This window comes from Pelophylax lessonae (assembly GCF_965119305.1).
Source record: "Pelophylax lessonae genome assembly, chromosome: 6".
Taxonomy (NCBI): domain Eukaryota; kingdom Metazoa; phylum Chordata; class Amphibia; order Anura; family Ranidae; genus Pelophylax; species Pelophylax lessonae.
The window spans coordinates 34,820,149-34,836,406 of record NC_138773.1 but is presented as its reverse complement, the minus strand read 5'-3'; the positions used below and the strand labels follow the sequence as shown (position 1 = coordinate 34,836,406).

The following is a 16,258-nucleotide window of genomic DNA, read 5'->3' as shown; positions in this document are numbered from 1 at the left end:
GCAGTGTCGGCTTCCTGGTGGGATTGGACAGGTGGGATCCCGAACTCACTAATAGATATGAGTTCCAGTGTTCTATCAGAATAGCGCTGCCTATCAGATTCTGCAACCGGAAGTGACGTTCGGACAGAGACAACTTACTGCACATGCGCAATGCGTTCCAACATGGCCGCTATGCATTCCAATACATTTTCTAATATGACAGAACACGAAGCAGCTGCGGACATCTTACACCCATGCAAGTCTTGAATTTCAAACTGATTTTGGCAGTAAATTCACCTTATATACTGAAATAGACTATTTCACCGCGACTGAGTGAAATAGTCTATTTCACTATATACTCAAGTTTGTCGCTGAGCAGTGCGGGGTGCACCAAGATGGCCGTCGCCACCTTCTACCTGCAGGTTTCTCCCTATACTTACTAGAATACACAGTGGTGTAGTGGTTAGCACTTTCACCTAGCAGCAAGAGGGTCACTTGTTCGAATCCCAACCACGACACTACCTGCCTGGAGTTTGCATGTTCTCCCTGTGCCTGCGTGGGTTTCCTCTGGGTACTAAGGTTTCCTCCCACACTCCAAAGACATGCTGGTAGGTTATTTGGATCCTGTACAAAAATTGACCCTACTGTGTATGAATGTGAGTTAGGGACCTTAGATTGTAAGCTCCTTGAGGGCAGGAACTGATGTGAATGTACAATGTATATGTAAAGCGCTGCGTAAATTGACAGCGCTATACAAGTACCTGAAATAAAATACAATAATAATAGAAATGTAATACTGTTATTCAGTATATAAGGTGAGTTTACTGCTAAAGGAAATGTAAAATTCAAGACTTGCGTGGGTGTAAGGTGTCCGCCGCTTCTTTGTGTTCTGTCACATTAGGAAACCCATTGGAACGCGTTGGGGCGCATGCGCAGTATGTTGTTCTCGTCCGAACGTCACTTCCGGTTGCAGAATCTGATAGGTAGCGGTATTCTGACAGAACACCGGCATGTCTGGATACTAGTCTGAACCTGTCTGAGCTATATCGCTGGGGAGCTGTCACTGCAGACCAGGGCCAGAACAAGGGTGGGCAGGGTGATACCTCACTGTGGTATCATGTGAGGTGGGGGGTGCCGCATGGCAATTGGGGGGAGGTTATTTGTATTGGTAGGGGGGATCTGGGGGGGCGGCAGGGGCGTAGGTATTGTTTCGGGGGGGGGGATTGGGGAGGGGGGTAGGTATTGATCCGGAGGGGGGGTGCTAAGAGTGGTTATCTAGGGGGATTTGTGTTGTAAGGGGGGGGTTAGGTGGAAGAGGATTTGTGCTAGTAGGGAGGATTGGGAGGGAATTTGTGTTGGGGGGGTGATGTGTACTAGGAGGGGACATCCCACAAACAGAGCTTTCTTTTGGTGGTACTTTATTATGTTTTTAGTTTTTGCACTATAAAACAAATAAAAAAGTGACAATTTTGGAAAAAAAAAACCCAATATTTTTTACTTTCAGCTCTAAAACATATCCAATAAAAAAATGTAAAAAAATCAAATTTCTTCATCAATTTAGGCCAATATGTTTCTTTGCTACATATTTTTGGTAAAAAAAAATTCCCAAAAAGCGTATATTGATTGGTTTGCGCAAAAGTTATCGCGTCTACAAACTATGGGTTATTTTTATGGCATCTTTATTTTTTACTAGTAATGGCGGCGATCTGCGATTTTTAGCCGGACTGCGACAATGGCGGTGGACAAATTTGACACCTAACTTGCACTTTTGATGCTTTTTTGGGAACCAGTGAGGTTATTGCAGTGATCAGTGCTAACAATATGCACTGACACTGTACTAATGACACTGGCAGGGAAGGGGCGATCAAAGGGTTAAATATGTCCCTAGGGAGTGCTTGCCAACTGTGGGGAAGGTGCTCTGACTGGGGGAAGACAGAGATCCCTGTTCCTGCTTAGCAGAAACACAAGATCTCCATCTTCTCCCCTGTCAGAATGGCGATCTGCCTTATTTACATAGAATGGCGATGTGCCTATCTGTCTCGGGAAGGATCGCGGGTGGCTGATGTACATTGGGTCAGCCTGACCCGCTGATTGGCCCTCCCCTCCGTCAAATCAGTGCGCCCCCTAGTGGCTATTGCACAAAATCACGTACAGCAGGGCTTGACAAATTTGCTTGGAATCTAGGAGCCAGATAAAAAAGTTAGGAGCCAGGTTTTTTTTTTCGTGCATGCCGAATGGTTGGCTTCTTTTGGACCGACTGCCATACACCCGGGCCGAATGGCGGACAGTTTTTATTGAACCGGCTGATGTTGCCCGGCATTCGACCCGTGTGTACTTGGCTTGATGGTGTGATGGGCAGTAGTTCACTAGGGAAGAACAGTGCAGCAAGTTGGAGGAGATAGGAGATCCAGTAACTCATGTCACCTTAGGTCCTTTCCCACGTGCTCCTCCGGTAAGCAGAATCCCCTTGCGGACGACCGGTCCTGTCCACTCTGCTATGCAGAGCGAACACTGACACAGTCCCACTCTCCTCTATGGGGCAGTCGGATGGAAATGGACTGCCTGTCCATTTCAATCCGATGTCTTCTGAATCGATTCGTCGGACGGATGGAAAGTAGGACCACCATCCTTCTGTTATTGGCAGACAGGATCAGATGGGGGCAGTTGTCAGCCGACATCCGCTGCTCCATAGAGAAGACTGGAGAGTCCATTCGGGTCTGCCTGAAAAACCGACAGCCTTTGGCTGTGTGGCATGGCAGGGAGATGATGAAAAATAACAAAAAATAAATTTTAATAATAAAAAATAAAAAATAATTAACTATCTTTTGTGAGGGTGTGAATAGAATTCCAACCAACCACCCCACTGTCCCTGCCCACTTACCATAAAGCAAAGAGCGCCAGATGAAGGCTGCAACAACTTCAGTCTCTTCTCCTCTTGGGAAGGAGATGGGCAGGCAGTGAGAACAGGCAGGGGTAACACTCAGCGCTGTTAGTGACTGCTTGTCACACCTTCAGCCACCACAAGAGGGCGCCAGTTCCCTGATAGAAGCATCTCACTCCAGAAGGCTGCAAAGCTGCGAACTCAATTACCGCCCGGCGCGGCGTTCTTAGTCCGCGCACCTGTTTTGGTGGGGAGGGGGGGGGCGCACGGGGACAAGACACCTCTTGCATTGCAGCCCAATGCAACCTGGCGCCTGGGGTTTGTCGAGCCCTGACGTACAGGTATGTTACGTCCTGTGGGAGAACATGTACATTAGGCGGTCGGCAAGTGGTTAAGCTTCAGCTTTAATTCTTCCCCTCTAAACTAGAACACAGGCCAATGTACAGCATTTATGGAAAATTTCCTTGAAAGCAGGGCCATCTTACCAAGTGGGCACGCTGGGCAGTTGCCCGGGGGCCCCACCTGCCCAGCAACCCAGCCAAGCATTAGTCCCGATTCCCGTGTGAATCCCGCCGCTGAACTTAGCACGTGGAAAGCGCCTGTTGGCCCTGCGCTGCTGTCAGGCCACTTGGGCTGTAGAGGGGGAGCCCACAACTGCAGGAATGCCTGTCCGACACACTGGAAGAGGCACACACAGGGCAGTCAAGTCTGACTCCCGTCCGTGTGTGTGCTCACCGGACCCAGCCGCCCAACTTGGAAGTTGTCATTGGCCTGGCACTGCTGTACCAATAAATATCGCCTCATCAATAATTTGAAATTTTATTCTCGTGGGTGATTGTGTAGGCGGGGCCCCAGTGCACTGCATTGCCCGGGGCCCTTTAATGCTCTTAAGATGGCACCGCATGAAAGCCCACAATTTATGATTCATTCCCTCCACAGTTGTAAAATTCTAAACCTGCCCTGCTTTGTGTGTTCCAGCGCACCATCCAGCAACTTGTACGTGTCGGCCATGCTGCTGAGTGCCGCAGGGGACGCTTTGGGCTACAGGAACCAGCTGTGGGAATACTGCAAATCAGGAGCCCAAATTCACAAGGAGCTGACAGATCTGGGAGGACTCCAGAAAATAACTGCATCTCTACCAGACTGGCCGGTCAGCGATGACACTGTGCTCCACTTAGCAACCGCCGAGAGCCTGGCCACAGGTGAGGGGAGGATTGTATTATTCATTTACATGACACCAACATCTGATGGTAACATCGGTTACAATGCCAGATCAGATACATGAAATAATAAACTTTCCCTCTGTGCAGGAACTTCCTGTAATAAAGACCGCTCACTGCTGCTCTCTCTCCTTGTGCAGGGTGACTGGTCTTGTCTCCGCCCCCTCCTGTAGTTTTCTGCAGGCAGCTTGTAGTGGGTGGAGCCTGTTGTGTCCCTCCCACAGCTCTGCTCTCTGCACATGTACAGCACAGTGACGATGTCATGGATACTTTTACAAAATAATACTTGGGTTTGCAAGGGCATTTGGTGCACAAAGTCAGTTATATATTTTTTTAGGCTATAAGGCTCCTTTCACACAGGCGGTGCGCCCGACAGAGTCCGTTCTGTTCAGCAGGGGATCGATCCTCCGATCCCCGCTGAGCAGGCGGATGACAGCTCTGTCTCCGCTCTGTGTGCAGAGACGGAGCTGTCAGATCCCTGCTCTCCTCTATGGGGAGATCGGATTAGAACGAACCGCCAGTCCGTTCTCATCCGATCCAATCCGATCTTCCAGACGGATGGAAAATTGGGTTTCCATCCGTCCGGATTTCATGGACAGGATCGGATCGGATAGCAGCGAGTGTCAGCGGACATGTCACTGCTGACATCCGCTGCTCCATAGGGCTGCATGGAGCATCCGATCAGGTCCGCCTCAAAAACTGACAGGCGGATCGGATCGGAAAGCCCGTGTGAAAGGAACCTGAAATAATTTTTGTTCCCAACTTTAATCTTCAGCTGGCCATACATTATGGGAAAAAATATGTTAATAAACCCGCGCTATGGTGACAGGTAATGTGCTGCAAATGCACAAAATTAGTAAAGAAGCTGCTGCTGTTATGCAAGGTGCTAAGAAAGTCAAAATACTAAAATTATGTAAATAAAGAGCTGCTTTAAATTAATGTGCAATTTAAGCATATAAGTGCAATAAACAATATAAAGTGCTAGTGCAAAATTAGATTACATAAAGTCCATAATATAAAATATAGTGCAAAAAAGGTGCAATAAAGTGTCGGTGCAATAAAGTGTCTGTATATATATATATATATATATATATATATAAACATACATTATACAATTATACAATTGTCTTATTCAATTTCCTTTAGATTTACCTTCAGCTTTGTGGTGCAAGGACCTGCCTGATTGCATACAAACTGAATGTGTTTAGGTTTGACCTCATATTAAAGGGTTTTGGTAAGTCTAAAGCCTCGTATACACGCGTCGAAATTCGGCCGGGAATTTTCGTCCGACGACCGATCCGCCGATTTTCGGCTTGTTAGTATGATGCTTCCGACAACCGACTCCGACTTTTCGGCCGAAAAAAATCTGGTGTGCAGGCTATAACGTTTTTGGCCTCCGTCAAAACACGGCCGATTTTCGTGCAGTCAGTACAGATTTGGACAGGGAAAAATCTAATGAGCAAGACTGGGCATGCTCAGTGAAGAAAGAACACAAAGAAAGCAAACCAACACATGACATCACTTCTGAAGTAGAATTTTGTCGTACGGGAAAATTTGTGTGCAGTCTAGAGCACATTCCAACCAACAAACACCACTCTGGACAAAAGACGGACGACCGGTCGGCGGAAATTCGTTGCGTGTGTACGAGGCTTAAAGGAAAATTGTAGAAGAAAATTGTATAATGTATGGTCAGCCTTAGGGATCTTTCATATGGGCAGCCAGGGGGGCAGTAAAAACAGGAGGCTGAGCCACGTTTTTACCCCTTCCAGCCACCCCCGGCTGCTAAGTGGTATTCCATCATTCCAGTCTGACAGGACTGTACACATGCTGCCGCCATGGCATTTTTAAAGCTGGCCATAGACAGCTTGAATCTCAGCCGGTTCAACAGGGACTGGCTGAGATTTGAACCATGTATGGGAAAGCTGATTGTACCCATGATCATCGATCAACTTGGGTACAACCAGTATGTTGGATTTTTCATGTGATTATTGTCAGTGGCTACAGCCACTAGCAATAACCACTGTGTGTAACCCCCCCCCCCCCCCCCTTCACAAGGAGAACACAGGGAGGAATTTCCCCATCAACACTGTGTTGATGGAGAAATCAAGTGATTTTCATTCCTGCAACCTGTGGCAAACATTCCGCACAGTTTCTTCCTCTCTCGAAGAAAATCACATCATCTATAGCCGGTTTATCTCAGCTGCAGATTTTGAACAGGCGGCATTGTCTGTCAAACTCACAGATTGAGATTAACAGGGGCCGCACTGCAACTGCGAGCCAAACGATTGGTTTGCAGTTGTGTTATGGTCCTGCAATTAAATGTTGCAATTTGACAATAAAAAAAAACATCAGGAGGTGGCAGTAACACCTCCTGAACATCTCTCATCTGCTGCTATAACGCCCTCTGAAAAGTGATCCAACATGGATTGTTTTTCAGAGGGCAGTATTCATTACTGGAGGTGTGAAAGAACACTAAATAGAGAAGGTAGAGATACAATACGGTGGTCGATAAAGTAGTTGTAGAACAGAAGCAGTAGAATATAGGATATCTTATGTTTAGGATGTGAGGAAAGGAGTTCCAGAGAAAGGAAGCAATACAAGGGAGACTCTCAAGGTTTTATTTTTTGCTTTAGATAAAATGGGAAAGGGTTAGACCTTCTGCTGGGTTTTTATTGCTGTGTCCATGTTGGGGAGGTTTGATTGGTTCTTGGCTAGAGCTGGGTGTTAGATGGCATGCTGCGAGTAGTAATTCCTAGGCTGCAGGTTAAAGAGAAGGAATCCATCACTAGAGACCGTATTCATGTACGAAGGATGCCGCGATTCTCAGTCTCTTTTTTCCAAAATGCTTTTTGCAGGAAAGCTGGGAGAGGACTTGTACCATGAGCTCGCTAAGAGATACGTGTCTGCCATGTCTGATATGGAGGGGAGAAAGCCTGGACCTACCAGTATTCTGGGTAAGTTGGTGTCACCTCGTTGCCAAGCCTCCATCCCAAACCTCATGTGGTTTAACTCTCCAGCACCTATGAAACAATAAGAAAACCGTTTTGGGTGGACTGATCCTTTAAAACTTATATCCTTTTTTCAGGAACCTCTCAGTTGCGTCCTGGGGAACCTGGAGGATATCGCATTCCATTTAACCCTTCAGCAACCGGATGTGGAGCAGCGATGAGAGCCATGTGTATAGGGCTCAGGTCAGTATTATTAATGCTGTGTCACATGATGTTATTGCTATAAATCAGGGGTGGGGAACCTACGTCCCGGGGGCCGTATGCGGCCCTCAAAGTCATTTGGTCCGGCCCCCCGTGCAGCTGAGTCTGTGTCTCTCAGCTGATCTGTCAGAATGGAGCCAATGCTTCCTGTATAGTTCCTGCTCCGTTCTGACAGTCAAGTGAGTCACAGGCGGAGTGATATCAAATGCACTCCGCCTGTGACCAATACAGGAAACATCGCCGCTGCTAGCCAGCATTTCCCGCCAGCAGCACACACAGCAGTACCAGCCAGAGCCAGCAGTACTCACAGCAGTACCAGTCAGAGCCAGCAGTATCCACAGCAGAACCAGCAGTACCCACAGCAGAACCAGCAGTACCCACAGCAGTACCAGCCAGAGCCAGTAGTACCCACAGCAGTACCAGCCAGAGTCAGCAGTACCCAAAACAGTACCAGCCAGAGCCAGCAGTACCCACAGCAGAACCAGCAGTACCCACAGCAGTACCAGCCAGAGCCAGCAGTACCCACAGCAGAACCAGCAGTACCAACAGCAGTACCAGCCAGAGCCAGTAGTACCCAGAGCCAGTAGTACCCACAGCAGTACCAGCCAGAGTCAGCAGTACCCAAAACAGTACCAGCCAGAGCCAGCAGTACCCACAGCAGAACCAGCAGTACCCACAGCAGTACCAGCCAGAGCCAGCAGTACCCACAGCAGAACCAGCAGTACCAACAGCAGTACCAGCCAGAGCCAGTAGTACCCACAGCAGTACCAGCCAAAATCAGAAGTACCCACAACAGTACCAGCCAGCAGTACCTACAGCACAGTACCAGCCAGCAGTACCCACAGCAATACCAGCCAGCAGTACCCACAACAGTACCAGCCTGAGCCAGCAGTACTAGCCAGCAGTACCCACAGCACAGTACCAGCCAGCAGTACCAGCCTGAGTCAGCAGTACCCAAGGCAGTACCTACAGCACAGTACCAGCCTGAATCAGCAATACCCACAGCAGTACCAGCCTGAGCCAGCAGTACCAGCCAGCAGTACCCACAGCACAGTACAAGCCAGCAGTACCAGCCTGAGCCAGCAGTACCAGCCAGCAGTACCCACAGCACAGTACAAGCCAGCAGTACCAGCCAGAGCCAGCTGTACCCACCAGCAGTACCAGCCAGCTGTACCCACCAGCAGTACCAGCCAGCTATACCCACCAGCAGTACCTGCCAGCAGTTCTTTTCAAAACTTACCACCACAAAGTCGACTGTGCTCCAGACTGACCGACGCAAACCTGGAAAACCAGTTGCGAGTAGCAACATCATCAATACCAGCTAACAACACACACCTCACCAAAGAGAAGCAGTTGCAGCCATCACATTAGGGGTGAGTTAATTCAATTTTTGTGCTGATGAGCCTGTATATCTCAGAGCACCGGTGGGAGGTCAAAGGTAATAACTGCAAGGCAAGCAGCTTTGAAATACATACATTATTTTACTTGCCAAAAGATTTGTAATTTTGTGTGATCCCTTCATCCCTGCCAGACAGCACAGCCAGTGCGTAGTCAGGAAAACACCCACTGCCTGCTAATCGGACACTAAGTGCCAGTTCACACTAGTACGACTTGGTCAGCCTGACAAGTCGTGCACCGTTGCGGTCCATTGTGTGGTACAGGAACGGTTCTAATAGGAGCGACACAAGTCGCTCCGACTTAGAAAAAGGGTCCTGTACTACTTCGGGGCGGCCTGGAGCGACTTGCATAGACATTCATTTTATGAAGTCCGTACAAGTCGCGCCAAAGTCGCGGTGCACGCGACTTCACAGGTCGCCCCCTAAGTCGTATCGCCATTGTGTGAACCGACACTTAAGGAACAATATCGCACTGTTAAGGCTATCATTCTGCCCATCCTGCTGTACCCTCTTGTGAGCATATGTGCATGCAAAATAACCTATTCTAGTTAAATTTGAAATACAATTATTTTTATTAAGCACACAACTGCACTAGTTAATACTAAAAGCTCCACTTTAATTTTATTCTATAGCTGTGTAGCACCCCCCACCCATGGGCAGGGTAGGATGACCCCCAAGCAACGTGGTAGAATAGCATTTCTGGAATCTCAGAGCGGAGCCTTGGCTTGAAGTTGAGAAAAGTTGGGCAGTGGACACCAATCACTTTAGTCTTTTCTATAGTTTAGGTGCTCAATGGGCTTATGAAGGGAAGGTAGGGCACAGGATACCCAGAAATTGCAAAATATAAATCCCAGGCCCTCTTTGCAACAGCAAAATCAATGGTGGCTCAAATTTCTTTGATAGCAGCCTTCCATTCGTAATTGGTCTTTTGGAGCAGAAGCAGTCAGTTTGGTTGAAGTGACCCTATACATGAGGGCAGTCACTGAACCTTTACATTTTGGGCAATGTGGTCCCCATGCCATGTCCATCCAGCAGCAGCTTCTCCTGAACATTCTACGGCATAGTGGACTCCTCTGAAGATGGTTCCTCCGAGTAGCCATTTTCCCTCTTCCTCTAGACATGCTCTCTATGAGTAGCCACCCTCCCTATTCATCTAGAGATGCTACATCTGAATAGCCACCTTCCCTCTTCTTCTAGAGATGCTCTATATGAGTAGCCACCTTCCCTCTTCTTCTAGAGATGCTCCCCCTGAGTAGACACCTTTCCTCTTCTTCTACAGATACTCTCTATGAGAAGCAAATTTACCTCTATTAGAGATGCTCCCTCCTTTCCTCTTCTAGAGATCCTTTTTATGAGTAGCCACCTTCCCTCTTCTAGTGATACTCCCTTTGAGTAGTCCCCTTCCCTGTTCCTCTAGAGATGCTCGCTATAAGTAGCCACATTCCCTGTTCATCTAGAGATACCCCCCTAAGAAGCCACCTTCCCTCTTAGTCTAGAGATATTCTATATGAGTAGACACCTTCCCTCTTCTTCAAGAGATGCTCCCTATTAATCTAGAGATGCTCCCTCTGAATAGCCACTGTCCCTCTTCTTCTAGAGATACTCTCTCTTAGTAGACACCTTCCCTCTTCTTCTACAGATACTCTCTATAAGAAGCCAATTTCCCTCTTCTAGAGAGGCTTCCTCTGAATAGCCACTTTCCCTCTTCTTTTAGAGATACTCTCTATGAGTAGCCACTTTACTTCTAGCGATGTCCCCTCTGAGTAGCCACCCTCCTCTTTCTTCTAAAGATGATCCTTGTCTGTGGACCTCTCTCGTGAGTTCCTTAGGCCTTGTAATAGGCTCTCAGCTGGGGCCAGGCTCCAGAAAAGGAGTTCTTCAAACTGGAAACCTCACCAGACAGGGCAGAACCCCAACAGGCCAGACAATAACTTTTATTGAAGATTGCTGCAAATATTTATCCTCTCCCATCAGTTCACATCACTGTAAAAAAATAATAAAAGAGTGGTGGTTTTGCAGACTATGTTAGAGTAGGGAGGGATGGTGAGAAATATTGGGGTGTAGATTGGCTTAGCTCTGTTTTCAAACAGAGTATCTGGAATCTGATTTGCTATATTCATGAGACCCTTCCCACCGTGTTTCTTTGCAGATTCCATGTGCTATGCCTTTTTGTAGGAGTGACGTGTATAGTATAAAAAAGCTGTAATAATTCTTTAGCAACATCACAACAGACAAGCCATTCCAGGGCACAGCCAAGGCATTCCAGGGGACACAATATTCTCCTTCATCAGGGCTGAAAGCTGAATTCCAGGTATGGATATTTTGGCATAGTTACATGGGTCCACCTTGGACCAACATAATTATACATATTCCATACCCAAACAATCTCTGGGGAAGAGGAGAATCACTGTAGTAGCCACCACAACTATAGTAGTCCTTGATGTCTTCTGGATCCTGTGCCGAGCGGCTGTTCTGCTGCATAGTAAGCACATGGGGTTGCTCACTAAGGTACATCTGAATACAGTACTGTATATGAAGACTTTATTGTCAGAGTGTCCTTGAGTGTATGTTCTCTTTCTAGACCTTTAAGCCCTTTTTTTGTGTTGACATAGACTTGTGTGTCTTTGTGATGTTGCTGAAGAGCAATTTTAAAGCATTTATGTACTCATTCATATTAAAAAAGAATAGCGCACACATGCAAAAGAAATGACTATCAAACATGAAGACAATCCATAAATAAAAATGGGGATTTGGTCCCACCATATGGCCATATCGTGCTCAAGCATGAATACATAATAAACAAGCAAAAAGTTGGGGGAGCAAACCCTGAACATGCATTTCTAAAGCTGGTGCAACTATGAACCAAGCGACATGGATTGTCTCCATATTTGATAGTCATTTCTTTTGCATGTGTGCGCTATTCTTTTTTAATATACGTGTCGCTTGGTTAATAGCTGCACCAGCTTTAGAAATACATGTTCAGGGTTTGCTCCCCCAACTTTTTGCTTGTTTATTTATGTACTCATTGCCTTTGGCTTGGCACTTCTATTGTATTTTAATGTTTGCAATTGCTTCCTTGGTACTCCCTGCAGTGGATCCTTGTTTTATGTGAGTGGTTAATAAGTGTTACACATACTGTATATACAATAAGACAATTTTTTGGGGGGCTATATTCTCTTCCCAGATTTCCCCGACCATCCGAGCTGCCTCTTCTGGTCGCCATCAGCGTGGAAAGCGGGAAAATGACCCACAACCACCCCACAGGTCGGTCACCAGGATCAAGTTAGCTACAGTTGTGCCTCCAGTTACCATAAATCTATATAGAAAAGATGAGTTGTATTATGCTTTCCGCACTCCCATTCTCAGCACTTGTACAAATATTGAATTTATAGTAAACTTAGGATGGTCTCACATAGTGCAGCGTGATTGATTTCCCACATTTAGATGTTGCCTAAAAGGGGGTAAATTTTGGGTCAGTGAACTACAAAAAACTCTGGACAGGATACTGGTGTTTTTCAGTGTCCACCTAGTTTTCCTCATCCACAGATACTTTTCTCTCTTCATATATTCATCCTCCTCTCTCTCTCTGTTCTCCTGCAGGGTACCTTGGATCTCTGGCATCGGCCCTATTTACAGCTCTTGCGGTACAGAGAGTCCCCCTGGAATTATGGGGGCTTCGTTTGTTAGAGGCTCTTCCTGTGGCTCTGGAGTATATCCGCTCCACAGGGAGTGACGTGGAGCGCCATGTGGAAGTGTGGGATTATTTCCGAGAAAGCTGGGAGAGGTGAGCTAGTGCGGATAATGCTGGCGGTGGTCACCTGAAAGGAGTGAGAGAGTGCGGGTGATGCTGGCGGTAGTCATCTGGAAGGAGTGAGAGAGTGCGGGTGATGCTGGTGGTGGTCATCTGGAAGGAGTGAGAGAGTGCGAATGATGCTGGTGGTGGTCATCTGGAAGGAGTGAGAAAGTGCGAGTGATGCTGGCGGTGGTCATCTGGAAGGAGTGAGAGAGTGCGGGTGATGCTGGTGGTGGTCATCTGGAAGGAGTGAGAGAGTGCGGGTCATCTGTAAGGAGTGAGAGAGTGCGGGTGATGCTGGTGGTGGTCATCTGGAAGGAGTGAGAGAGTGCGGGTGATGCTGGTGGTGGTCATCTGGAAGGAGTGAGAGAGTGCGAATGATGCTGGTGGTGGTCATCTGGAAGGAGTGAGAGAGTGCGGGTGATGCTGGTGGTGGTCATCTGGAAGGAGTGAGAGAGTGCGAATGATGCTGGTGGTGGTCATCTGGAAGGAGTGAGAAAGTGCGAGTGATGCTGGCGGTGGTCATCTGGAAGGAGTGAGAGAGTGCGAATGATGCTGGCGGTGGTCATCTGGAAGGAGTGAGAGAGTGCGAATGATGCTGGCGGTGGTCATCTGGAAGGAGTGAGAGAGTGCGAATGATGCTGGCGGTGGTCATCTGGAAGGAGTGAGAGAGTGCGAATGATGCTGGTGGTGGTCATCTGGAAGGAGTGAGAGAGTCTGACTGATGCTGGCGGTGGTCATCTGGAAGGAGTGAGGGAGTGCGGGTGATGCTGGCGGTGGTCATCTGGAAGGAGTGAGAGAGTGCGAATGATGCTGGCAGTGGTCATCTGGAAGGAGTGAGAGAGTCTGACTGATGCTGGCGGTGGTCATCTGGAAGGAGTGAGGGAGTGCGGGTGATGCTGGCGGTGGTCATCTGGAAGAAGTGAGGGAGTGCGGGTGATGCTGGCGGTGGTCATCTGGAAGGAGTGAGAGAGTGCGAATAATGCTGGCAGTGGTCATCTGGAAGGAGTGAGAGAGTGCGGGTGATGCTGGCGGTGGTCATCTGGAAGGAGTGAGAGAGTGCGGGTGATGCTGGCGGTGGTCATCTGGAAGGAGTGAGAGAGTGCTGGTGATGCTGGCGGTGGTCATCTGGAAGGAGTGAGAGAGTGCGGGTGATGCTGGTGGTGGTCATCTGAATGTACCTTGCTTTGTGCACTGGTCCAAATCATTTAGTGGAGGGGGGGGGGGGTTATGGTGTGGGGTTCTTTTTCAGGGGTTGGGCTTGGCCCCTCCAGTGAAGGGAACTCTTAAAGCACAGGTGTCAAACACAAGGCCGAATGTGGCCCCCCAGGCTATTTCATGTGGCCCTCGCACCTCTCCTGTAGCACCCCCCTTGTCTCTGTCTTCACCTTGTCTCTGTAGTCGGCAGCAGAGAGAACAGAACTCCTTTGTTAGATCCTGCACCACCTCTTCTCAAAAGTTCGCAGCAGAGAGGAGGGCAGAACTCCTACAGATTCTGCACCTCTCTGTGCAGCCGCAACACCACCTTGCCTCTCCCTCCCCTGGTCTCAGCATTCAGCAGACTCTTGAAGCTGACTCCAGCCCTCCTCTGGTTCTCCTCCAGACCCTGCACTTCTTCCCAGATCCACCTGCATTTTCTTCTTGGCAGCAGCACAAGATAAGGGGGTGCATTGTGATGTAAGGAAGGGTGCAAAACTCTTGACTTTTGATGGTAGGAGGGGGCTCTTGACATCTCATATAAGGGTGTAAGGAGGTGTAGGGTGCTCTGGACATCTAATCCTACAGATATAACCGGCCCCTTGAGGGCAACCATAATGCTGATGCGGCCCGCAATGAAATGGAGTTTGACACCCCTGTCTTAAAGCATCAGCATACCAAGACATTTTGGACAATTTCATGCACCCAGCTTTGTGGGAACAGTTTGGGGATGGCCCCTTCCTGTTTCAACATGACTGTGCACAAAGCAAGGTCCATAAAGACATGGATGATCGAGTTTGGGATGGAGGAACATGACTGGCCTGCAGAGACCTGACCTCAAGCTGATAAAACACCTATAGGATGAATTAGTGCAGAGACTGCGAGCCAGGCCTTCACATCCAACATCAGTGCCTGACCTCAAAAATGCACTTCTGGAAGAATGGTCAAACATTCCCATAGACACTCCTAAACCTTGTGGACAGCCTTCCCAGAAGAGTTGAAGCTGTTATAGCTGCAAAGGGTGGGCCAACGTAATATGGAACCCTACGGACTAAGACTGGGATGCCATTAAAATTCTTTGCATGTAAAGGCAGGTGTCCCAATACTTTTGACAATGTAGTGTGTGTCGAATGATGATGTAAAGTAGTAGTAATAGTAAAGCACTGTAGAGTATGTCATAGATATAATAGTATTTTATATATGTGCAGTATATATATTAATACTGGTGGTGACTGTGGTGGGGACAATAGAGTGTAAGCTCCTCTGAGGCAAAGACTGATGTAAAGGGTTCTATGCATTCTAAAGAGTTATGGAATGATGTCACAGGAAATTGATACAACTGACATAATTCATGATGTCACTACATTGTGTTTCCTCATTAGGTACCTATCAGAGAGGGGTCTATCCCAGGGTACGGGACCAGCCACGTTCCCTCCTCTGTATGGTCCTGAAGAAAGGGACAAGGAGTACGCTCGCTGGTGTCTGGAAGACTGGGCAGGGAGAAGCGGCCATGATGCTCCAATGATCGCATATGACGCCCTGTTGGGGGCAAAGGGCTCATGGGAGGAGCTATGCAGTCGCTCCATGTTCCATGGAGGTGAGCCAATCCAATCCTATGATACATAAGCAGGCTCTGCTTCCTTCTTAGTAATGATAATTCTTGGTATGTTTGCTTTTGCCCTCTGAACACTGGCTTCTTTGTTTTTGGTGCGGGAGATTCAGAGGTAGAAATGTGCACACTTACCATTAACCTCAACATAACCCCTAAACTTAAAAACAAAATTCCACAAGATAAAAAAATGATTAGCCCATTAAAGGATAACATTTTCCCAAGCTGCAAGATTTGCCAGCAGGACTTTTTCTGCCATTAGATGTCTTCAGTCTGATGGCTAGCATCATTCTACCCACTTTCTCTGAGCCCAGGTCCTCCTGGACCCACCACCAGCTTGTGACTGGACAGTGAAATTAGAAGCACCACAGTACTGAGCTTATATTTCTGTTACTCTGATCTTTTCAGCATGCTTCTTTATCAGCTCTTTTTGTTGTTTCTTCCTCTCACAATCCAGTCCCGCTGTACAGGGACTGTAAGAGGCTGATACCAGGTTACAACCAGGTACTTACTTGTATTTCAATAAAAAATATTTTTTATGAAAATGGTTACAGAATTGAATTTCTGTGTGTCAATTCTATCTGCCTGGAGTTCAGCTTTAACCACTTCCTGCCTGGGCTATAGCAAAATGACGGCTGGGCGGTGGTATAATTGTTTTGGCTGGACCTGATGTGACATCCTTCAAAACAAGCCACTCGCACCCTGGGGATACGCAGCGAGGCAATCGTTGGTTTGGTGTGTCACATCCCCGACCACGGTAAAGAGCCTATGATCAGGGGAGGACTGGGCCAGAGGGCAGGGGGGCAATTGCCCCCCGGGTTAGTCTGATACCCCTTGAAAAGGCTGCACCGCTTCTGCCACAGACATGCCTAAAGGATTCCTGGTGAAGAGAAGTAAAAAGTCCCCACCGCTGACCTACTGAGTGCAGGATAAAGACAAGGACAGAGCGCAGCCCCCCCCCCAGCATGGATGG

The 16,258-nt window shown here is 47.9% G+C and overlaps 1 protein-coding gene across 2 annotated transcripts in view; it reads left to right on the top strand.

Moving 5' to 3' along the window:
* The window catches only part of LOC309558150 (hydroxyproline dehydrogenase-like), a 44,561-nt gene that overhangs the window by 25,775 nt on the left and 2,528 nt on the right, over nucleotides 1-16,258 (top strand). For both annotated transcript variants that reach the window (XM_082261153.1, XM_082261152.1), the window contains 6 exons: nucleotides 3,839-4,062; nucleotides 6,936-7,034; nucleotides 7,166-7,271; nucleotides 11,871-11,950; nucleotides 12,287-12,470; nucleotides 15,059-15,273. In XM_082261153.1, the coding sequence (XP_082117279.1) occupies nucleotides 3,839-4,062; nucleotides 6,936-7,034; nucleotides 7,166-7,271; nucleotides 11,871-11,950; nucleotides 12,287-12,470; nucleotides 15,059-15,273 (908 nt within the window). The remainder of the gene's footprint in view (nucleotides 1-3,838; nucleotides 4,063-6,935; nucleotides 7,035-7,165; nucleotides 7,272-11,870; nucleotides 11,951-12,286; nucleotides 12,471-15,058; nucleotides 15,274-16,258) is intronic.